The sequence below is a fragment of the Phocoena sinus genome, chromosome 18 (genome assembly GCF_008692025.1).
Source record: "Phocoena sinus isolate mPhoSin1 chromosome 18, mPhoSin1.pri, whole genome shotgun sequence".
In the NCBI taxonomy this organism is placed as follows: Eukaryota; Metazoa; Chordata; class Mammalia; order Artiodactyla; family Phocoenidae; genus Phocoena; species Phocoena sinus.
In genome coordinates, this window is record NC_045780.1 from 14,580,904 (window position 1) to 14,606,215 (window position 25,312).

Genomic DNA, 25,312 nt, shown 5'->3' on the forward strand with positions numbered 1-25,312 from the left:
ATTTTATAGCCCAGGGACAAGGTTTGAATTTTTTCTTTTGATAAGGTAATAAGCAAATTTCTACCAGTAGGTGCAAATTCTGCTGCCTTTTTATATTATCTAAAATTATCAAGGAAACTCTTAAAGCCCCCATGTCTTACTGCCATTCTTCAGTGCTTTATTGCCCTTTTTTTCTTGCTTATGATTAAATCTGAAGTATCCTTTTATTTCCATTGTTAATAAACTTACGTGCTTCTCCAACAAATATTATTGAGTGCCTTCACGCTAGTTATACAAAATGAACAAATCACAGTTCCTCTTTTCATTGAGGTTGGAGATAGGACACTTGAGTTCTTTGGAAATAAGCTAAATTTTCAGATTCGGGCAATCTACTAATGGACTGTATTTGAGAAGTGAATTGTAACATATAGCATCTGTTTTCACCTTGGTTTTGTCCCTTTTTTTTTTTAAGGGCCCTTTAGCTAATTTTCCCAACCTAGATTCTGTGGCACTGAAGGCTGCAATGGTAAGTACATAATAAAGCATTTCAACGTAACGTTTCCTTATGGAACGTTATTCTTATTTTTTCCTGTGTGATAATTTTTGTCTCGGGTGATAATTTTATCTCTTCATATGCAGTGTTCACGTTGGGTCCAGTCATAATGATTGCACATGTATTCCTTTCACTAAGGAGATCTGACCAAGGCATAACATTTGTAGTAATATTGCACCATACCCTAACAGTGTCATTATTCCTGTTTAGATTTTCTTCAGTTTCAGAGTTTTACTCCTAACCTAATGGAGAAAGGAATGAGAGACTTGAAGGAGTTAGCTGTATATCATTATAGACTTCCATCTGTCAGTGATCCTGGGCTTACAGTTCTTGACTTCTTCCTGAGTTGATAACTGAAATTGGATTCCAATCTTAAAATATTACTCTTGACTGTGACGCTCACCGAACCTCCACTTTATTACCTTCTTTTCAAGTGATGAGCTTGCTTGCACATCCCTTTCTGCATGAGCACTACTTTTTGTAGCATGTTTCCACATCTTAAGTACATACTTTGCCTATATATGTGTGTGTGTATACACACACACACACACACACACACACAGCCATCAGTTGGATGACACTCAGTCCTCATAGGAATGATCCCCTTTGGAAGCTTTATGATACGCATTCTAGTGGTAGTAATAATAAACAGTAAGTAACGACAACGTCCATTAACATATATCGAGCATGACACACATTTTTTTTTTTTTTTTTTTTTAAACATCTTTATTGAGGTATAATTGCTTTACAATGGTGTGTTAGTTTCTGCTTTATAACAAAGTGAATCAGCTATACATATACATATGTTCCCATATGTCTTCCCTCTTGCGTCTCCCTCCCTCCCACTCTCCCCATCCCACCCTTCCAGGCTGTCACAAAGCACCGAGCTAATATCCCTGTGCCTTGCGGCTGCTTCCCCCCAGCTATCTACCTTACTACGTTTGTTAGTGTGTATATGTCCATGACTCTCTCTCGCCCTGTCAAAACTCACCCCTCCCCCTCCCCATACCCTCAAGTCCGTTCTCCAGTAGGTCTGCGTCTTTATTCCTATCTTACCCCTAGGTTCTTCATGACATTTTTTTCCCTTAAATTCCATATATATGTGTTAGCATACGGTATTTGTCTTTTTCTTTCTGACTTACTTCACTCTGTATGACAGACTCTAGGTCTATCCATCTCATTACAAATAGCTCAATTTCATTTCTTTTTAAGGCTGAGTAATATTCCATTGTGTATATGTGCCACATCTTCTTTATCCATTCATCCGATGATGGGCGCTTAGGTTGTTTCCATGTCCTGGCTATTGTAAATAGAGCTGCAATGAACATTTTGGTACATGACTCTTTTTGAATTTTGGTTTTCTCAGGGTATATGCCAAGTAGTGGGATTGCTGGGTCATATGGTAATTCTATTTGTAGTTTTTTAAGGAACCTCCATACTGTTCTCCACAGTGGCTGAACCAATTCACATTCCCACCAGCAGTGCAAGAGTGTCCCCTTTTCTCCACACCCTCTCCAGCATTTATTGTTTCTAGATTTTTTGATGATGGCCATTCTGACTGGTGTGAGATGATATCTCATTGTAGTTTTGATTTGCATTTCTCTAATGATTAATGATGTTGAGCATTCTTTCATGTGTTTGTTGGCATTCTGTATATCTTCTTTGGAGAAATGTCTATTTAGGTCTTCTGCCCATTTTTGGAAGGGGTTGTTTGTTTTTTTGTTATTGAGCTGCATGAGCTGCTTGTAAATTTTGGAGATTAATCCTTTGTCAGTTGCTTCATTTGCAAATGTTTTCTCCCATTCTGAGGGTTGTCTTTTGGTCTTGGTTATGGTTTCCTTTGCTGTGCAAAAGCTTTGAAGTTTCATTAGGTCCCATTTGTTTATTTTTGTTTTTATTTCCATTACTCTAGGAGGTGGGTCAGAAAGGATCTTGCTGTGATTTATGTCATAGAGTGTTCTTCCTATGTTTTCTTCTAAGAGTTTGATAGTTTCTGGCCTTACATTTAGGTCTTTGATCCATTTTGAGCTTATTTTTGTGTATGGTGTTAGGGAGTGATCTAATCTCATACTTTTACATGTACCTGTCCAGTTTTCCCAGCACCATTTATTGAAGAGGCTGTCCTTTCTCCACTGTACATTCCTGCCTCCTTTATCAAAGATAAGGTGTCCATATGTGCGTGGGTTTATCTCTGGGCTTTCTATCCTGTTCCACTGATCTATCTTTCTGTTTTTGTGCCAGTACCATACTGTCTTGATTACTGTTGCTTTGTAATATAGTCTGAAGTCAGGGAGCCTTATTCCTCCAGCTCCTTTTTTCGTTCTCAAGATTGCTTTGGCTATTCGGGGTCTTTTGTGGACACACATTTTTAATGTACTAACTCTTTAATCCTCCTAACAACCCCATTCAACCCAGTACTTATGCTCTTACCCACTATATGTACTGCCTGTCCTATGTGTTTCAATACTCACTACCACAATGGTTTGACTTTGATAAATAGTTCTCTTGGGTGACTTCTTTGATGCCAGGGCTTTCCTATCCATCATCTGACAGAGCTAAATTTAACTGAAAATAAAGGGGTAGACCCACAAGATACCCAACAGATGCAAAGAATACAGAGCTGACAGAGTTAACATTAGACAAGGTAGATTTTAAAAACACTAAATATCATAAATAAGGAACATTATGTCATGATAAAAGACAGTATATAAAAAGTAAGTCATAACTTGTGTAGATCCAACATAACAGTAAAAACTGTAGAAATGCAAAGATTTGATTCTGAAAAGTGCAAAAATAAATGAATAAATTTTACATTCATTAAAAAAGATAAGTTTCTTAGAAAGTTAAATGTACACTCACCATAATTCCACTTTAAGGTATTTACTGCCCTCCCCCACACCCCCGCCCCAGCAAAACGAGGATATAGGTCTACGCAGAGATCAGTAACCTTAGTACTCAGTAAATGTGTGCGTCCCGCCTATTTCTCCTTCTCCAGTGACGCATATCCAGTTCATAATATAAACTCACAAAATATATTTAAGCCCTATTACAGGTTCGTATATGCCTGATCTTAACTTTAAAAACAATTGAGTTGAATATCTTAGGTGTCTCTAAAGAAACAAACTCTTGATTGAGTTTTGTGTGTGATCCATTGTTTTATATAAAACTGTTTGGTGCCCCAACTTGGATGCTTCAAAGGCGCCTCAGTTCACCATATCCCAAACTGAGCTCTTCTAACTCTTCCCCACCAGCCACAACCCCAGGTCCTTTTCCAAGTGTTCTTAACTCAGAAAGTATAAGAGCATCTGTCCACTAATTATTTCAGCATTTATTAACCGAGTGTCTGCTATTATCTAGGTATCATGCTGAGAGCTGGAATGATCTAGTAAGAGATGCAGTTATCACACAACTAAATAAATACATAAAGAGTACCGTTTTGAATCGTGATAATGCTGTGAATTATACAGATCCAAAACCTGGGAGTCAGCCCCTTCATCCTGTCTGTCACTAACCAAATCTTGATGATTTTGCTCTCTAATTCTCTCAGATATCTAATCTTCTCTTCACCCCTGTTGCCCTTGGCGTCTAAGATGCCGCAAGAGCTACCTATGTGGTGTCCTTGCATCTGCTATTACAACCTCCCCTTCCACTCTTCTTGCTGTAGCCAGATTTAGCTTCTTAAAATTTAAATCAGATGATTTCCCTTCTTCAATGGTTTCCTAATGCTTTTACAGTCAGAATTAAAATCTTCTAGAAACCATGCAGGTCCTGCATGGAGTGATCTCTGGTAGGCATCCTCTTTCTCACCTAAGCCTTCCTCCACACCAGCCCCACTACACACTTAACCTAACATCTATTCATCATTAAGATTTCACGTAAAACAACCTTTCCTCAGAAATGCTTTTGCCAAACATACAGGTTAGGTCTGTGTCCTCCTGATTGATGCTTTTATAGTACCTTGGTTTTTCCTTTATTTACATTATTATTTGTTTACTACCTCTCTCACTAGGCCATAAGCTCTGTGAAGCTAGGGACTGCCCTCTTCTGCTCACCGTTATATTTACATTATTTTATATGGCACCTTACCAATAACAGGTACTCCATAAATATTAATTTAATGAGTAGAGTAGTGAATAATTAAGAGATACATTGGATTTAAGAAAGTAAGGTAGACTTGAAATCTGAAGGCCTTACTTCTTGCTAATATTATTACCCAAGAAGTTCGGTGAGGGAGATCAGGATAAATGGCTTGGATCAGAATTTTGAAAGTAGGTATTGCTGATACTGACTGTATTAAAGAGTTGACACTTTCAGTGAGTTTTTAGTTAAAATGTGTAAGGAATAACTCGTTTTGATCATGAAGAACTCGTTATTTGGAATATGGGATTTTTACTAAGATATAATCCTTAAAAGAGATGCTTATTTGGGATGTCTGTTAGCAGATATATGCACTTTGTGTTTTGGATTTCTCTGTTTTGTTTAGGTTCAGTTTGATCGCTATCTGTCAGCCCCAGACAACCTGTTAATGCCACAGCTGAACTTTCTTCTAAGTGCCACAGTGAAGTAAGTATTTTTTGGTCCCAATTAGCTGGTAAAGAGTCACATATTTTTAAATGCCAAGCACATATATAGGAAAAAAAATTATTTTCAAGGTATTTTGATTGTATAGTATGGACCTAGCATCCTGTTATAAATTCATACTAATTATAATGACATTAAAAAATTGAGATATACATATGGTTTATGTAAATAATAGTGCAACTAAGAATTGGTCAGTACCTATTTACCCCTTTTTTCATTCAGAAAATTTCTAAAATGTTCTTTGCAAAGTATTCTAAAATTAAATGTAACCTATGAATGTATTTTCAGGTTTTTTTAAGAAGAAAAATTATGGTATCAGTTTGGCTACTTATTTTAAAAATCAGGTTGCTATGAAAATGTAAGTCATTTAACACATTTAATATTCAGCATTAAAGCAGATTTTCTAACTGCTTTTTCCTCTTTTTTTGATTGATGGCAGGTCCTACCCTCAAAAATACTTTCTGTTCTTATTTCTCCTACTGTATAGGCATGGTATTGTATTTGATCTTATTTATAAAGCATTTGAAATAATAGGAGATAACTTTCATTTAGTTACATTTTGAACCTTTTCAAAATGATAATTCATTTTTAAGCAAAAATATTTTCATGTCTTTATGTTCTCAATTTCTTTCTATTCATATTGTATTTAAAATGTCAATTGTTTCTTTGAAATAGAGCTTTGAAATGTTAAACTTTCTTTTTTTCATTCCTGTCTCATTTTGTTTTGTTAATATTCTATTCTCCTGAACTTTGCTTGTCTCTGCGGTTGCAGTACCTTTGGGACACCTGTCATTCTCGTCTCCCTTTTTCTTGTCTTGTAGTTTGACTGCCTTTCAAAGGAGATTTTGACTGAGCACTTCATCCTTGGCATAAACTATTGAATACATTTAGGTAGCCAGAAAGTGAGGTTGTATAGATAATAAAGAAAAGAATAGAAAATTAAAATATCCTTAAAGAATTCTTCCTTCCTTGTAATGCATTAGAAGGGTGTTGTTCTTTTTTCAACGCCAGACTCCAACATTTACCTTTTAATGGTATAAAAATAGAGGTTTGACTACAGAAACCACAGCTATGCATATTTATAAAATGTTCTCAGTGTCTTTTCTTACTGAGTCAGAATTGTTTATATGAGTAATTTAAGAAATAAAGAGACCATAGATACTTCCTAAAGTGAGCATGTGGAAAAGTGGATATGATTTGAGGATTCTTTCAGGAATCTTCCTCTGTTATATATGCTAGAAACAAAGCAGGTGTCTTTAAAAAGAATTACTTTGGTTTTTTAAAAGAGGTAGGGGCTTCCCTGGTGGCACAGTGGTTGAGAGTCCGCCTGCCGATGCAGGGGACATGGGTTCATGGGGACATGCCCCAGTCTGGGAAGATCCCACATGCCACGGAGCGATTAGGCCCGTGAGCCATGGCCGCTGAGCCTGCGCGTCCGGAGCCTGTGCTCCGCAACGGGAGAGGCCACAACAGTGAGAGAATAGTTTTCTTCTCTTTAACCGCTTCCTTTTAAGCCACCTGTCTTTAACTCTCAGGAATACCTGTGTAAACAAAAATAACGCAGGTTTGGGAGTGGGGGTGGGGTTAGCCTACCAGAGAAATAACGACTGATGGAAACAGTCTCAAACAGTGCTTTAGAGACCTCGGAAAGTCCAAGCCTTAAAAGTAAGGCTAGTCTGTTCTACAGTAAAGGCTACTTTTGACTCACACTAATAAAGCTTAAAAACAAACCTCTAGAAGATCATGTGGATCTTTACTAAATTAACTGCCTTCCAGAACAAAACTTAGTACTCGTAAGTATGACAGAATACAGACAATCAACAGTGTAGCATTTATAATGCTGAGCATGCAATAAAAAAAACCACTTAGGTTTTAAGTAGTAGGAAAATATGAACCAAAACTAGAAGCAAAATCTGTCAACAGAAACAGACTTACTGACAGAGTTTACAGAATTAGCAAGAAAGGTCTTTAAAAAGTGTGTTCAACAACTTAAAGGAAAATTATATTGAGAGGAAAAGTTAGGAATTTTACAAAATGGGAATTCTAGGCCTGCAAAGTACAGTATCTAAAATGAAAATCTCACTGGATAGGCTTAACTGTCAGTTGGACATTCTAGAGTGAAAGATAAGTCAACTTGAAAAAAGGACAATAGAAATTGTCCAAATGGAAGCACAGATAGGAAAAAATTAAAAGCTGGAAAAAAGATGAAGAGAGTCTAGGTGAATTGTGAGATAATAATAAACATTCTAATACAGGTGTAAGTGAAGTGTCATAGTGAGATTGAGGCATAAAAAATTTGAAGGCATAGAAGAATTTTTTTCAAATCTGATGGAAAACATGAACCCACAGACTGAAGAAGCTAAATAAATCACAGCAAGGAAAGCTGTACCAAGGTACACCGTAATTAAATTATTGAAAACCAGTGATAAAGAGAGAAAAACTTAAAAAGCAGCCAGAGGAAAAAAAGATGTATTATATGTGGGGAACAATGATAAGTATACTACTGACTTCTTGTTAGAAACAGTTCAAACCAGAAAACAATAGAAGAGCATCTTTAAAAAGGTGGATGTTAAAACACTTTCAACTGTGTGTATTCATCAGAAGTATTTTTCAAACTGAAAGTGAAATAAATACATTTTGAGATAAGATAAACAAAAGTAGAGAGGATTGGGCTTCCCTGGTGGCGCAGTGGTTGAGAGTCTGCCTGCCGATGCAGGGGACACGGGTTCATGCCCCGGTCCGGGAAGATCCCACATGCCGTGGAGCGGCTGGGCCCGTGAGCCATGGCCACTGAGCCTGCGCATCTGGAGCCTGTGCTCCGCAACGGGAGAGGCCATGACAGTGAGAGGCCCGCGTACCGCAAAAAAAAAAAAAGTAGAGAGGATTTATCATCAGTATACTGCAAGAAATGATAAAGGAAGTTCTTCAGGCTGAAGGAGGGAAGTGATACACAGAGGAATGACGAGTGCAGGAAATGCTAAATATAAAAGATAGTAGACCATTTGAAATAAAAATAATAACTGAATTATGGAGTTCTTAACAAAGAGAAATAAAGTTTATGACTACAAAAGCACAAAAGATGGAGTGGGAGGGAAGTAGAAGTATACTGTTGTGATGTTGTAAGTTTACTCATGAAGTGTATAATATTGTTTAAAGGTAGATTGTAAACCTTACAGCAAGCACTAAAATAAATTATCTAACATGCCAACAGTTAAAGATAGAATGTTAAAAAACTGTTATATCAAAAGAAGGCAGAAAGAAGAAAACAGATGGGACAAATATAAAACAAGTAACAAGATGATAGACTTAAATTCATCCTTATAAGTAACTATATTAAATGTAAAAGAACTACACACTCCAGTTAAAAAGCAGTAGTATTAGATTGGGTAAAAATGCACGTGACCAAACTGTCTGCTGTCTATAACAAATCCACTTTAAATATAAGGACACAGTTTAAAAATATGGTATAATATATACCATGCAAATAAAAATTATAATGAAGTAGCTATATTCTGATATTAATATCAGAAAAATTAGACTGGGACAGTTAATACCAAAGATAAAGAGGGATATTTCATAATTATAGGATCAATTCATGAAGAAGATATAATAGTAAATATGGGCAACTAGTAGCAGAACTTCATAAAACATGAAGTATAAGTTTATAGAATTGAGGAAGAATAGATAAATTGACATTTATTTTGATATTTCAACCCTCCTCTGTCAATAATTGATAGGAAAATTAGAAAACTAGCTCAGTGTAAAAGAACTGAACAATGTCGCTAATCAGCTCAGCCCAATAGAAAGAGAACACCACACACAACTATGGAAAATAACATTCTTTTAAAGTGCATATAAAACATTCACCAAGCTAATGTAAAAATGAACAAAAAGAAAATAAGGGCTTCCCTGGTGGCGCAGTGGTTGAGAGTCCGCCTGCCGATGCAGGGGACAAGGAAGGGTTCGTGCCCCGGTCTGGGAAGATCCCACATGCCGTGGAGTGGCTAGGCCTGTGAGCCATGGCCGCTGAGCCTGCACGTCCAGAGCCTGTGCTCCACAACGGGAGAGGCCACAACAGTGAGAGGCCCGCATACCGCAAAAAAAAAAAAAAAAATAAGAAAGCCACTAGTGAGTATTCCCATCTATGAACATGGTATGCCTGTTTATCCAGATCTTCTTTTAGAATTTTCAGTAAAGATTTACAGTTTCTTCATATAATTTTCCATGTATGTTACTGGGTTTATTCCTAGGGAAGAATTCTGTGGCTTTTATAAGGTCTTTTATTTTCCATTACATGTTCTGATTAGATATTGCTGATGTACAGGGAAAGTACTAAATTTTTTGTTAATTTTGAATCTGGCCAGTTAACTAAACTCTTAGTCCTATTAGTTTATCAGTTGTTTGCCTTGATTTTTTGTTTTTGGTACAGACATCTAAAGTTAATGAGTTTCATTACTGTTTTTCAGTTTTATGACTAAACTCATTGTATTGGCTAGGTGCTCCAAAGTAAACAGTAGATGTAATGGTGAGTGTGCATATTTTATTTTGAACTTCAATGTTTCTGATGTTTCATCATCAAGTGTGATGTTTGTTGTAGATTTCCAGTGTTCCAACATGGACACATGGTATTCATCTCTAACTGGGTATGTAGTGTAGTAATCTGTAAATTCAGCTTAACTGCAGTCAAAATTGCCATGGAACCATTTTATTAAATAATTATCTAGAAAGAAATATATGAGAGGAGACTCTGGTCACTTTTGACCATCTCCACAGTTGCCACTCTGGTCCAAGGTAGTATCATCTGTGCCTGGATTATCATGTTAGCCTTGGATCTATTCTGTTTTCCCCCTTGCTCTCTCTATCATTGCCACACCAACCTCTACAATCTAATCTTAGCATCTCAACTAGAGTGATCCTTGAAAGGGTCGCCTTCACTTAACCCTCCATTTTACAGAAGAGGACATTTTTAGAAAGGTTAAATAATTGAAACAAGGTGAAACAATTAGCAAGAAGCAGAGCCAAGATTCGAATCCAGTATTCCAGAGCCTATTCTCTTTAACACTAGCTTGTACTGTATTTTAATTAACTCTTTCTATGTTGAGATTACATTGTTTTATTATTTTTAGAGGAAGCTCAGAAACGTTAGGCATGTGTAATAGATAAGGCTTATGTGAGATATGTGCCTTGGTCTCATCTAAAATATGCTTTAATTTTACTCTGAATGACAGAAAGCTGACCCACTATGGCATCTTTGGTGTGTATATTGTGATAAAGAGAAATCAAAAATGTACATTTTTAAACCAGTCTATTATAAGTATATTTTTTTCTTAGTTTTTCAGGTTTAAACTGTTAACACCTTCTTTTCTCCTATGGCGTGTTTGATTGCACTCTTAACTGTGGCACTGTCATAAAGCTCAATTTTAGTGATCACAGAACGTGAATGTTGAAATAAGTTATTTTTAGAAGTGCTGGGTTTATGGTAATGATGAAAGGTGTATTACGTTGTTATGGCAACCAAAATCCTAAAGTACTGATTAATGACAAGCTCACTGATTCTGGAAGTAAGCAGTTCATTTCTTATCTATCACGGCTCAGTACTTTAAATAATTATTTAAAATATACATAATTTCAGTGAACATATTTGAAAATGAGAACGGTATCTCCGTTTAGTTATACAATTATCTTTGTTAGTATTTTTTAAATTTATAATACCATATTTTTATGGCATTATGACATTTATAACTGGACAAGTTAAATTTCTTAACGTATGGAATTCCTGTGCATAGGTAACTAAAATATGTTGCCTTTATGTGAAATTATGTAACAAACTCATCTTCTCCTCATTTATTTCTTCTTCTTTTTTCTCATAGCACATTAGCTATATCTTTGATATATACTGGTATAGCAAACTATATGGGAAAAGAAAAACTGTACTTTGCAAAAGTAAGACTTTCCAAAACATGAAAATAAGGCACATAGAGTCTGGGAGAACAGCATGTCTTTTTTTAAATTAATTAAGTTACTTATTTTTGGCTTTGTTGGGTCTTCGTTGTTGTGCGTGGGCTTTCTCTAGTTGCAGCGAGAGGGGGCTGCTCTTTGTTGTGGTGTGCGGGCTTCTCGTTGCGGTGGCTTCTCTTGTTGCCGGGCACGGGCCCTAGGTGCGTGGGCTTCAGTAGTTGTGGCATGCGGACTCAGTAGTTGTGGCTCGCGGGCTCTAGAGCGCAGGCTCAGGAGTTGTGGTGCATGGGCTTAGTTGCTCTGCGGCATGTGGGATCTTCCCGGACCAGGGCGCGAACCCGTGTCCCCTGCACTGGCAGGCGGATTCTTAACCACTGCACCACCAGGGAAGCCCCATCATGTCTTTTCAGTGTCATACTGAAACATTGTTAACAGGCCCATCAAAAATTATTTAATTATTTAAGAGGAATGCACCCTTGTTTGATTCTCTGTTTACTGTTGATTAAAGGTTCCATGGTTTTCCATGTCCTGTGTTTTTCCTTGCTCCATGGGATGTTAACTCATTTTATTTGTAACTTAATTTATTCTAACCTTCCTTTTTAAATACCTGTAAATGACCAGTTCCTCAGAATGTTTTAACCAGCATTACCATCTTAGTAATTTCCTCATTGAGTTATTAAATTTTTGACATTCTTTATTTGTATGAGTCATGTTTTTAAATTTTTTGAAATTACTTTGAGAATTTTATGGTAGTAAAGAAACCAAGAAAGTTAATGGTCTAACTTTATAGATGAATCTTGGCTTACATTCAGATTTTGCTTTTCCATTTTAACTGGCCTTTTACATATCTGTTGGTCATGTGGAAAGCAGAACTTACCTTTAGAATTTTGACATAGAGAAACAGTTCTAAATGTACTGTCCATCAGCTATGTGATTGGCTGTGATTGATCAAAATATAGAAAGTAAAATCTGAGGTGGGTACCCATGCTGGAAAATAGCATACATGACTTAAAGGGAAAAAAAGGTACTGCTTTTCTTTACCTGTAGACGAAGTGATCAGTAGATAAGGACATTCCACGTTTTCAGAAGCACATGACTAGACTGAGATGATTTGCTGGTCCTTTTGTATTTATAGAATTCCTGAATTTTTCTATTTTGAATATTGATTTTGTCACTATAATGATTTATCATTATTTGAACTCTGTATTTCATACATGGTATTAGTGAATAATTTGGGCCACGACACCAGGCAGGCAGGCAGATATACAGATACATGTGTATACTTTTTCACATAAAGGATGAACTTACATAGTAATTAGCATTACAAATAAGAAGGAGGAGATAGTAAAATGGCAAGAAAATTGCTTTAGCACTTTAGAAACACCACCCATTTTTATACAAGTAACTGATATGCTTACTACAATTCATTATTTAGGGAACCCAATTCTCCAAAGTAATGTGTGTGTCTGTATGTATATGTGTATGTATGGGTGTAAATAAACACATAGAGATTTTTTAACCACAGTTCATTAAAATGCTCTTAACTCTCAATGAAATGATATAATTTTAAAGCTGGAAGTGTCTTGTAAAGATTATCGAGGTCAGTATTTTGTTTTACAATAGTGAAATTAAGTCCTGGAACGGTTAAATTACTTGTTCAAGGCAGCAGTAAGTAGCAGAACTTCAACTAGAGTCAAGATCTCCTGACAGTAATGTCCTTCACTATACCATTTTATCGCTACCATATATAATTCATTAGGAAAACATTAATGAACATGAGTGTATGGACATGTACCTGGCTTTGGTAGTGATAAATGAACTCTTAACATTTGTCCAGAAATATGGACTCACTATCAGGCACAGTTCTTGCTCTTTACAGTTTGGATTTGACTCAGATTCACTTGGAGAATGTCTATTTCCATTGCATTTCTATCCTCTGGATTTTTTTTCTTATTAAGTTATGAGCACTTTTTTTTCTTATCATGAATTTAATACACATCAGTGTATACATGTCAATCCCAATCGCCCAGTTCATCACCCCCCACCCCCACCCCGCTGCTTTCCCCCCTTGGTGTCCATACGTTTGTTCTCTACATCTGTGTCTCTGTTATTTCAGCCCTGCAAACCGGTTAATCTGTATCATTTTTCTAGGTTCCACATATATGCGTTAATATACGATATTTGTTTTTCTCTTTCTGACTTACTTCACTCTGTATGACAGTCTCTAGATCCATTCATGTCTCAACAAATGACCCAGTTATGTTCCTTTTTATGGCTGAGTAATAATCCGTTGTATATATGTACCACATCTTTATCCATTCATCTGTCGATGGGCATTTAGGTTGCTTCCAACCTGGCTATTGTAAATAGTGCTGCAATGAACATTGGGGTGCATGTGTCTTTTTGAATTACGGTGTTATCTGGGTATGTGCCCAGTAGGGGGATTGCTGTGTCATATGGTAATTCTATTTTTAGTTCTTTAAGGAACCTCCATACTGTTCTCTGTAGTGGCTGTATCAATTTACGTTCCCAACAGTGCAAGAGGGTTCCCTTTTCTCCACACCCTCTCCAGCATTTGTTGTTTGTAGATTTTCTGATGATGCCCATTCTAACTGGTGTGAGGTGATACCTCATTGCAGTTTTGATTTGCATTTCTCTAAGAATTAGTGATGTTGAGCAGCTTTTCACGTGCTCCCTGGCCATCTGTATGTCTTCTTTGGAGAAATGTCTGTTTAGGTCTTCTGCCCATTTTTGGATTGGGTTATTTTTTTTTTTAATATTGAGCTGCATGAGCTGTTTATATATTTTGGAGATTAATCCTTTGTCCATTGACTCGTTTGCAAATATTTTCTCCCATTTTGAGGGTTGTCTTTTCGTCTTGTTTATGGTTTCCTTTGCTGTGCAAAAGCTTTGACATTTCATTAAGTCCCATTTGTTTATTTCTGTTTTTATTTCCATTACTCTAGGAGGTGGATCAAAAAAGATCTTGCTGTGATTTATGTCAAAGAGTGTTCTTCCTGTGTTTTCCTCTAAGAGTTTTATAGTGTCTGGTCTTACATTTAGGTCTCTAATCCATTTTGAGTTTATTTCTGTCTGTGGCATTAGGGAGTGTTCAAATTTCATTCTTTTACGTGTAGCTGTCCAGTTTTCCCAGCACCACTTATTGAAGAGACTGTCTTTTCTCCATTGTATATCCTTGCCTCCTTTGTCATAGATTAGTTGACCATAGGTGTGTGGGTTTACCTCTGGGCTTTCTATCTTGTTCCATTGATCTATGTTTCTGTTTTTGTGCCAGTACCATGTTGTCTTGATTACTGTAGCTTTGTAGTATAGTCTGAAGTCAGGGAGCCTGATTCCTCCAGCTCTGTTTTTTCCCCTCAAGACTGCTTTGGCTATTTGGGGTCTTTTGTGTCTCCGTACAAATTTTAAGATTTTTTGTTCTGGTTCTGTAAAAAATGCCTTTGGTGATTTGATAGGGATTGCATTGAATCTGTAGATTGCTTTGGGTAGTGTAGTCATTTTCACAATATTGATTTCTTCCAATCCAAGAACATGGTATATCTCTCCATCTGTTACTGTCATCTTTAATTTCTTTCATCAGTATCTTATAGTTTTCTGCATACAGGTCTTTTGTCTCCCTAGGTAGGTTTATTCCTAGGTATTTATTCTTTCTGTTGCAGTGGTAAATGGGAGTGTTTCCTTAATTTCTCTTTCAGATTTTTCATCATTAGTGTATAGGAATGCAAGAGATTTCTGTGCATTAATTTTGTATCCTGCAACATTACCAAATTCATTGATTAGCTCTAGTAGTTTTCTGGTGGTATCTTTAGGATTCTCTATGTATAGTATCATGTCATCTGCAAACAGTGACAGTTTTAGTTATTTTTCAATTTGTATTTCTTTTTCTTCTCTGATTGCCGTGGCTAGGACTTCCAAAACTATGTTCAGTAGTAGTGGTGAGAGTGGAAATCCATGTCTTGTTCCTGATCTTAGAGGAAATGCTTTCACTTTTTCACCATTGAGAATGATGTTTGCTGTGAATTTGTCATATATGGCCTGTATTATGTTGAGGTAGGTTCCCTCTATGCCCACTTTCTTGAGAGTTTTATCATAAACAGGTGTTGAATTTTGTCAAAAGCTTTTTCTGCATCTATTGAGATGATCATATGGTTTTTATTCTTCAATTCGTTAATATGGTGTATCACATTGATTGATTTGCATATATTGAAGAATCCTTGCATCCCTGGGACAAATCCCACTTGATCATGGTGTATGATCCTTTTAATGTGTTGTTGGATTCTGTTTGCTAGTATTTTGTTGAGGATTTTTGCATCTATGTTCATCAGTGATATTAGTCTGTAATATTCTTGTTTTCTAGTATCTTTGTCTGGCTTTGGTATCAGGGTGATGGTGGCCTCATAGAATGAGTTTGGGAGTGTCCCTTCCTCTGCAGTTTTTGGAAGAGTTTGAGAAGGATGGGTGTTAGCTCTTCTCTAAATGTTTGATAGAATTCACCTGTGAAGCCATCTGTCCTGGACTTTTGTTTGTTGGAAGATTTTTAAATCACAGTTTCACTTTCATTACTTGTGATTTGTCTGTTCATATTTTCTATTTCTTCCTGGTTCAGTCTTGGAAGGTTATACCTTTCTAAGAATTTGTCCATTTCTTCCAGGTTGTCCATTTTATTGGCATACAGCTGCTTGTAGTAGTCTCTTAGGATGCTTTGTATTTCTGTGGTGTCTGTTGTAACCTCTTCCTTTTCATTTCTAATTTTATTGATTTGAGTCCTCTCCCTCTTTTTCTTGATGAGTCTGGCTAATGGTTTATCAATTTTGTTCATCTTCTCAAAGAACCAGCTTTTAGTTTTATTGATCTTTGCTATTGTTTTCTTTGTTTCTATTTCATTTATTTCTTCTCTGATCTTTATGATTTCTTTCCTTCTGCTAGCTTTGGGTTTTGTTTGTTCTTCTTTCTCCCGTTCCTTTAGTGTAAGGTTAGATTGTTTATTTGAGCTTTTTCTTGTTTCTTGAGGTAGGCTTGTATAGCTATAAACTTCCCTCTTAGAACTGCTTTTGCTGTATCCCATAGGTTTTGGATCATTGTGTTTTCATTGTCATTTGTCTCTAGGTATTTTTTGATTTCTTCTTTGATTTCTTCAGTGATCTCTTGGTTATTTGGTAATGTATTGTTTAGCCTCCATGTGTTTGTGTTGTTTACGTTTTTTTCCCTGTAATTCTTTTCTAATCTCATAACGTTGTGGTCAGAAAAGATGCTTGGTATGATTTCAGTTTTCTTAAATTTACTGAGGCTTGATTTGTGACCCAAAATGTGATCTATCCTGGAGAATGTGTAATCTGCTGTTTTTGGATGGAATGTCCTATAAATATCAATTAAATCTATCTGGTCTATTGTGTCATTTAAAGCTTATGTTTCCTTATTTATTTTCATTTTGGATGATCTGTCCTTTGGTGTAAGTGAGGTGTTAAAGTCCCCCACTATTATTGTGTTACTGTCGATTTCCTCTTTTAGAGCTGTTAGCAGTTGCCTTATGTATTGAGGTGCTCCTATGTTGGGTGTATATATATTTATAATTGTTATATCTTCTTCTTGGATTGATCCGTTAATCATTATGTAGTGTCCTTCCTTGTCTCTTGTAACATTCTTTATTTTAAAGTCTATTTTTTCTGATACGAGTATTGCTACTCCAGCTTTCTTTTGATTTCCATTTGCATGGAATATCTTTTTCTCTCCTCTCACTTTGAGTCTGTATGTGTCCGTAGGTCTGAAGTGGGTCTCTTGTAGACAGCAGATAGATGGGTCTTGCTTTTGTATCCATTCAGCAAGCCTGTGTCTTTTGGTTGTAGCATTTAATCCATTCATGTTTAAGGTAATTATCAATATGTATGTTCCTATGACCATTTTCTTAATTGCTTTGGGTTTGTTTTTGTAGGTCCTTTCTTTTCTTGTGTTTCCCGCTTAGAGAAGTTCCTTTAGCATTTGTTGTAGAGCTGGTTTGGTGGTGCTGAATTCTCTTAGCTTTTGCTTCTCTGTAAAGCTTTTGATTTCTCCATAGAATCTGAATGAGATCCTTGTTGGGTAGAGTAATCTTGGTTGTAGGTTCTTCCCTTTCATCACTTTAAGTATATCATGCTACTTCCTTCTGGCTTATAGAGTTTCTGCTGAGAAATCAGCTGTTAACCTTTGGGAGTTCCCTTGTATGTTATTTGTCGTTTTTCCCTTGCTGCTTTTAATAATTTTTCTTTGTCTTTAATTTTTGCCAGTGTGATTACTGTGTTTCTTGGCATGATTTTCCTTGGGTTTATCCTCTATGGGACTTTCTGCGCTTCCTGGACTTGGGTGCCTATTTCCTTTCCCATGTTAGGGAAGTTTTCGACTATAATCTGTTCACATATTTTCTCGGGTCCTTTCTCTCTCTCTTCTCCTTCTGGGACCCCTATTATGCAAATGTTGCATTTAATGTTGTCCCAGAGGTCTCTTAGGCTGTCTTCATTTCTTTTCATTCTTTTTTCTTTATTCTGTTCTGCAGCAGTGAATTCCACCATTCTGGCTTCCAGGTCACTTATCCGTTCTTCTGCCTCAGTTATTCTGCTATTGATTCCTTCTAGTGTAATTTTCATTTCAGTTATTGTATTGTTCACCTGTGTTTGTTTGTTCTTTAATTCTTCTAGGTTTTTGTTAAACATTTCTTGCATCTTCTCGATCTTTGCCTCCATTCTTTTTCCGAGGTCCTGGATCATCTTCACTGTCATTATTCTGAATTCTTTTTCTGGCAGGTTGCCTGTCTCCACTTCATCTTGTTTTTTTTCTGAGGTTTCTTCTTGTTCCTTCATCTGGTACATAGCCCTCTGCCTTTTCATCTTGTCTTTCTGTGAATGTGGTTTTTGTTCCACAGGCTGCAGGATTGTCATTCTTCTTGCTTCTGCTCTCGCCTCTGGATTTTAAAAAATGTGTTTAATATTCATTATTGTACCTTATTCTGATTTTACACTTCTTGTGAGGAGGAGTAGCCCTGTTTTTGTATTCCTTATGTAGTATAAGTATACACTGTGTTCAAGCTGAGTATAGATTTTAGAGTATGAGGTGTGAGTAATGAATGCCTTATACACCTCCAAAAATCTTCCTGCTTTTTGAGGGGGAGGTAGAGGGATGGGCTGGGAATTTAGGGCTGGTAGATGCAAACGATTACATTTAGAATGGATAAACAACAAAGTCCAAGTTTATAGCACAGAGAGTTATATCCAGTCTCCTGGGATAAACCATAATGGAGAAGAATATTAAAAAAAGAATCTATGTGTAAACCTCACTGTGCTGTATAGCAGAGATTGCAACAGCCTTTTAAATCCGCTACACTTCAATAAAAAATAAAATACAACGATTCAAATAAGACATCTTACTGCTTTTAGTAAAGAACCAGCAGTGCTGTAGCTAAAATCCATTATTTACAGTACCAGGGATGTAATGTACAACATGATAAATATAATTAACACTGCTGATTGTATGTGAAAGTTGTTAAGAGTAAATCCTAAAAGTTGTCATCACAAGAAAAAAATGTTTATTTCTTTAATTTTCAACCTATATGAGATGATGGATGTTCACTAAAGTTATTGTGATAATCATTAATGATGGATGTAAATCAAATCATTATGTTGTACACCTTATACAGTGCTATATGTCAATTATATCTCAATAAAACTGGTATAAAAAAGATAAATCCATTATTTACCTTCTTGCAAAATGGGTATCAAATGTGTAGTTAACAAATTTTTCAAATGCTAGTTAGAGTATTTTCAGCTGTATCATTTATGGAGAATAAATTTTTTTATGTCATTTTGATGCATTTATTGTTAGGCTCAGTTAATTACAGGAACAATCACTAATCAACAGATTTAAAAAATATCTCAAAGCCTCATCTGGATAAGTAGTTTTCCAAACCAGTTTCTACCGTCCTCCCTTTCAACAAAAAGGTAGTACAGCCAATAGCATTACTCAACTCTGCTCAGCAAATTTACTCAGCGTATCTTCCTTCTACCCAGTCTCATTTTGGGAGCTTTAGCAATTTTGGGAAAATGTTAGGTTGCTCCAGCAAATCAAAGTTGCTTAAATCAAGAGTTTGAGACCCCATGAGAACAGTATGCTGATGACGCAAGATCCAAGTGGACTCCCCTTCTCTTTCCATCTAACTAGTTTTGTTCTTTTTTAGACCACAGATCCACTTATTTCTGCAGATAATTTTACAAATGTATTAGTTTGGTCATGGATGTTCTAAAAACGGATTATTTCTAGCTCAGAAGATCAGAGAGGCTTCTTGGATGAGAGAGTCCATTTTTACTGAGAATTAAGGGCATTTAAAGTGGGTGAGACAGACATTCTATGCAAATGGAGGTACGTGAGTAAGCAAGGGAATTGAGGTCAGGAAGAGCAGGGCAGATAGAACAGTCAGGAGTCGTGCTGGATTGCAGCATTAGAGTAGTGATGCAGAAGGTGTTATAAAGGGTTCTGAGTGATAGGGTAAGGAATTTTGACTTCTCTGAAACCAGAAGAAGCCATGGGACCTCCTTGAAGAAAGGCCCTGGGTAGGGGAGAGACACGAACAAATGTTTGCTTTAGAAAGATTAATCTACGAGCAGTGCTCATGGTACATTAAATGGGGAACAGACTGGATAGGGGAAGACCGGGTAGGAGTTTTTCTTAGATACTCCAGGCAAGAAAAGTTTGTTAGGGCCTGAACTGAGGTGATGAGACATAGTTAATGCCATTGACAGAAGCAGGAGACATAAGAGAAGTAAGTTTGGGAGTAAAGCTTTAAAGACACATTTTTAATTTAGTTATAAAAATCAGAAAAAGATGTTTTCATCAGTAGGTATATAGAAATAGAAGTAGCTGGGGATGACGAAGTAAATGTCATGAAAACATAAGGGGTTAATGCAGATTTAATGAGCCCAGTGTTATTTTTTTCTAAAAACAGTTGCTTCAGTTTATTTAAAACTATTTCTATTCTTTTATGTACTTAGGTAGAAATGCATATTTGAAAATGCTGTGATTTGTTGTAGGCAAGTGTCACATTTTTGCGAGAGATAAGAAATCTAGGAGATATGGTTATTAGTGTAGGAGCTATAGGTGAAAGGACAGTATATTGTAAGTTATTCTGAGATTTGAAGTATCGATAAATTTGAATAATTATAAGTCTCTTTAAGGCTAATGTGTTATCAGTCATGTTTTCAAAATCAGTACATTGATGGTGGGTCACAGTTTCTGTTTCTTGTTTAGTAATCCACGGTATATCAGGCACTGTTCTAGCCCTAAAGATAAGGCAGTGAACAAAACACAGCTCCTGCCCTCCTGCAACCTGCATACTAATGGAGAAGATGTAATAAAGAAATAATAAATATAAAAAAACCTTTTATCCCCAAACCAAAATAACTAACTTATGTAGTTGTACAATGGTTTTAATAATATATATGTGATAATTATGAAAATGAAGTTCGTTGGTTCTGTGTGGAGCTTTCTTACAGTGCCTAGTGTTTCATTCTCAGATTATGTGTTCACATTCTGTTTGTTTATCAATAGAGAGCAGATCATAAAACAGTCTACAGAATTAGTCTGCAGAGCCTATGGTGAAGTGCATGCAGCTGTGATGAGTCCAGTCAATGAATACAAAGATCCAGAGAGCATTCTACACCGATCGCCGCAGCAAGTGCAGACACTTCTCTCCTGATTATCTTAGAATGTGTTAGCAAAATATTGCATTCCTAAAACACTGAAGGTTTTCTTGGTTTTTAGTCTGTTAATCTTTACTTTGAAATTTGATGGTTACAGTTTTCTTTGTATCATAAGAATGCAGCTCCCAATAATTGCTTTGCTTTGGTCACAGTAAAGTGAAAGTAAGTAACACGTGTTGACCTGAGTTGGCATTGCTCTGTGTCTGCACTCCACGTCTCTCCAGCTCTGCAGTTCCCCTCAATTCTGGAATATAAATATGTGGGAAAAGAGTAGTATGAGAGGTTTGAGGGATTTTTCTTTTTTACAACATTAGTTCTAAATTAACTGTACATTAAAAAATTATCTAAACTTAGGAATTAGTTTGAAGATAGGACCTAATAAATATCTCTTAAAGATTCATTTGCTTTTCTGCTAGATATTGTGAGTAGGTATACTTAAACTGAGGAGCAGAAATGTACATTCAGCAAAAATAGGAAAAGAGAGAAGTAATTTAAAGGTGACTTCTACTCTGTGTCCGCCCCAGACTGAATTCAAGGTGAAGTTTGGCACTTCATATGGGGTGCAGGCATCCTGTGCTGGGTGTAAACCTAGTGTTTAATTAAGAAAGAATATTTGTGCTACAATGTGGACTCTGACTTCAACCATCTATCTACACACTTTGGTGTTCAAACCAAAGAAATAAGGTATACTCTAACCCTGCAGGAAAAATGCCAGAGTAGCGATTGCTAATTGCCGTTATGTCTAGCCTTATGGTGGCCCCTTGTTTGGGCTCTGACTTTAGAACCGTACCAAGAGTAAGATTCAAAATCACTGTTTTTGTTTTTGTTTTTTTAAAAAAAAAAAATCTAAATGTGTTTGATGTGACTTGACTTTGACTTTGTTGGTATGATTTTGAGGACAGATTTTTATCAGCAAAATATCTTAATTTCTGGGCTTCCCTGGTGGCGCAGTGGTTGAGAGTCCGCCTGCCGATGCAGGGGACACGGGTTCGTGCCCCGGTCTGGGAAGATCCCACATGCCGCGGAGCGGCTGGGCCCGTGGGCCATGGCTGCTGAGCCTGCACGTCCGGAGCCTGTACTCCGCAACGGGGGAGGCCACAACAGTGAGAGGCCCGTGTACTGCAAAAAAAAAAAAAAAAGTCTTAATTTCTGGTAAATCCGTAAAAAGAGCTAAGTCTCTAAATTATATGTGAGAAAATGAGGCATAAGGAAAAAATTGACTAGGTTAAGATATTTTGAAAAGTAGTAAGATAAAGTTACTATTTATATAGCAAATACAGAATATATAACAAATTAGTATTTACAGAACATGGCGTGTTCATCTATCTGAAATATGATTTTTTTGGAGCAAGAGTGATTGATTATATATCATCTCTTTTGGTATTTAATCTGTATTTTTAGTCTTTTTCCTTCAATGAGTATATGTGATATATAAAAGATAGAAAATAAAGTATGATATAAATCAAGTGCTTAAATTTTATATAATTTATATCTACTGTGAGAAAAGATTGCTTACTTACCATTAGTGAATTCCTTTGATTTCTAGGAAGAAAGTATATTTAGTTTTTTACTTAATTTTTTCAAATAAAATATTAAACTGTTTTTAGAGCAGCCATCATTGCAGTGTTTTTATACATTGCATCAGTGTGTTTTTAGAAAGTATGCTAATAGGAAAGAAAGTACAATATAGGGCCAAATTGAGATAACCAATGGAAGATTGATGAGCAGAACGTGGTATGAGTGTGCTCTTGAAAACTTAATTAAAATAAACGATTGTAAGTGTTAATTCATTAGCTGAACACTGCATTTGCTAGTTACTTCATAGTTTGCATCTTGAACTGTTTGGAGATGGCGTAAGTATAACCTTAGGTAATGCGTGTCAGCCTTTCCTTCAGAGAGAAAAGGTATTTGCCTGACCAAAACCCACTCTGGTTGAACGTTTCCATTTCTTTCTTTGTGCTTGTACTTGGAACAGGTGAATGTTATCTGAGAAAAATCACACAAATAGACTGATTGACTTTTTAAATTCATGATCACAGTCTTCAAATGGCACTCAATATTGCTTTGTAGTTCTACTCTGTCTCTGGGAAACTCACCTCCCCACTTTTCAAGATGACTTTTCCACCCTCACTTAGTTAATGACCTTCATAATTCATTGAGAAAACAGCTGGTAGGCTAATCTCCTGCATTTTTCTACCCTCATATATTGCACTCATCTTCATCTTTCCTCCTTTTGTGTTGGAGACAGTGTCCCTCCTCCTGTGACAGGCTGTTCCCTTCCTCTGGACTCTGGATTCCATTCTCTCACCTTCTCAGAGACGTTTCTGAGTTATCCCTCTCTTTTGCTTCAGCAACTTGTGACTTCTCTGTAGGATTATTCTCGACAGCATACACAGTGCTCTAGTGTTGATAGTATTTTTTAAAACTTTCCACCTCCCAGATCCTCACACCTCCATTTCTCTGCTGCTTTTTTTTAATGATCGTCTATGCATGCTGTCTTATATTTCTGCTGCCGTTATGTCTTAAATTAGCCCCATATGGCTTCAGCATCACCACTACAACACAACTAACCCTGATGAGATCTCCATAGTATCATATGTTGTCAAATCGAATGGATTCTTCTCATTCCTTATTTTATTAAACTTTCAATAGCATTCCACACACTTATGTCTGAAATACTATACTTCCTAGGCTTTCACAGCACAACTTTCTGCTAGTTTTCCTTCCACTTCATTAGCCAAACCCCTCTCAACCTCCTTCCCTGGTTCTTTTGCCTCTTTGTGACCTTTAAAAGTTCGCATACTCTAGGGCTTGATCCTCAAATTTTTTTCCTTGCCTTAGGAGTTTTTTATTATCTCACTATAGACTGGCCTTTTCTGACTGGTATTAGCTCACATCCTTAGGTCTATCCATATAGTGGAATACTCTACAGTAGTGAAAAATGAAGTAATTTCCAAATACATAATGTTGAACAAAAAAATTACAGAATAATATAGTATGAGTCCATTTATAGAATTAAAAAAAAGATAAAACAAATTTATACATTATTCATGGATACACATGTGGTAAAGCTAGAAGGAAATATAGGAAATGATGCGGAATTCAAGATTATCTCACAGGATCTTTAGAAGTTACTAATGTTCTGTTCTTACAATGGAGTGTTGGTATATGTATATTCATTTTGTTATTTTCTAAAATTTACATATATGTGACGTGAACTCTTGTCTATATATTCCACAATTTTAAAAAGTTTAAAAAAATTGTTTAACACAGGGCCTGGGGTAAAGTTAGAACTCAGTATGTGTTAGCTAATATTTTTCATTGTGCTTGTTATTAAACACATTTATTAAGTACCAACTGGGGCAGGCTCTGTGATAAGCAACAAGGTTTTAAAAGACCACTAAAATGTGCTTCTGTCATTGAATTCCCTGTCTTGCACAGATATCACATGTATTATAAGTAGACACAATGCAGTTTAATAGGGTGTTTGTGCATGTAGGTAAGAGGAAAAAATGAACTAACATCATTTTTTATGAAAGCCACAGGTATGTACTTGAGGTTGAAGAGGCTGAGAGCATAGAAAAGAAAGTTTTAAAACACAACCATACATTTTTAATTCTTTGATGATCATAATGACTGGGTTACATTAATTAGCTATTTGATTAAGATGCAAAATTGTCTTATAGGTTGGGGACATCAACAAAAACATTGGATTAAGGAATTCCAAAATTCTGCCTCTCCCTAAAAGAAACAATAAAACTGGCCTTCAAAAACTGTCAAGATCAACTTTTTCAGAACGCTAGAAACCAGCTAAAAGCTAACAGCAGTTAGATTGTGCTTATTAAAAAGCTAAGCAAAACAAGCTGAGTCTCGGTATGCTTTGTGGTATTTTAACTTAGGCTAGTCCTATGCTTTGCTCCCAAACTCAGCAATAGCCTTGAAAGTAGCATCCCACGTTTCCTAGTACTGGAGAAAGCAGAATGGACCAGGTTTGCAAAGATTGTCCTTACTTGACATGTCTCATGCCTCCCTGGGAGACCCATTTGAAAAGCTTATTTTTCTCTTGCCTAACTTGGAACTTGCCCAGGGCTAAAGCCACTACCCAGGGGGAGGGGCCAGTTGAGGGGAGGGGCCAGTTGAGGGGAGGGCACTGCTGCTTGAAGTTAGGACAAATGGTAGACTAAGGCAAAAGCTTGGGAAGAAAAGTTAGAAATGAAATACTTAATAAGGGTTTTGAAACACTGACATATTCTTGGCAATCTAGGAATCTAGTGCACATGTCTATCACTGTGCATTCTCAAGAAAGACCAGAAAGACCCTAAGCACTCACCTCTGGGTAACCTTGGGGCTTTGTGGAAGCAGAAGGTGAAGGCTGAAGCAAAGTTAGAAGCTACTGGCTGAATGTTGAAGGAATGCCCCAACTCTCACACACATCTCAGCAAAGACTGGGAGAGCTTTTTGGTTCCAGACATTGAAATCTCTGTCCAGTTATTAGCTGACA

The 25,312-nt window shown here is 36.5% G+C and overlaps 1 protein-coding gene across 5 annotated transcripts in view; it reads left to right on the forward strand.

Annotated features, from left to right (window-relative positions):
• COG6 (component of oligomeric golgi complex 6) overlaps positions 1–25,312 on the forward strand; it is a 175,658-nt gene that overhangs the window by 46,016 nt on the left and 104,330 nt on the right. For 2 of the 5 annotated variants that reach the window (XM_032611025.1, XM_032611026.1), the window contains 3 exons: positions 452–505; positions 5,016–5,095; positions 20,660–24,165. In XM_032611025.1, coding sequence (XP_032466916.1) covers positions 452–505; positions 5,016–5,095; positions 20,660–20,807 — 282 coding nt within the window. In that variant the 3' untranslated portion in view covers positions 20,808–24,165. Of the gene's footprint in view, positions 1–451; positions 506–5,015; positions 5,096–9,579; positions 10,670–20,659; positions 24,166–25,312 lie in introns of those variants that run through there. The other 3 variants (XR_004346655.1, XR_004346656.1, XM_032611024.1) reach the window with 2 other exon arrangements.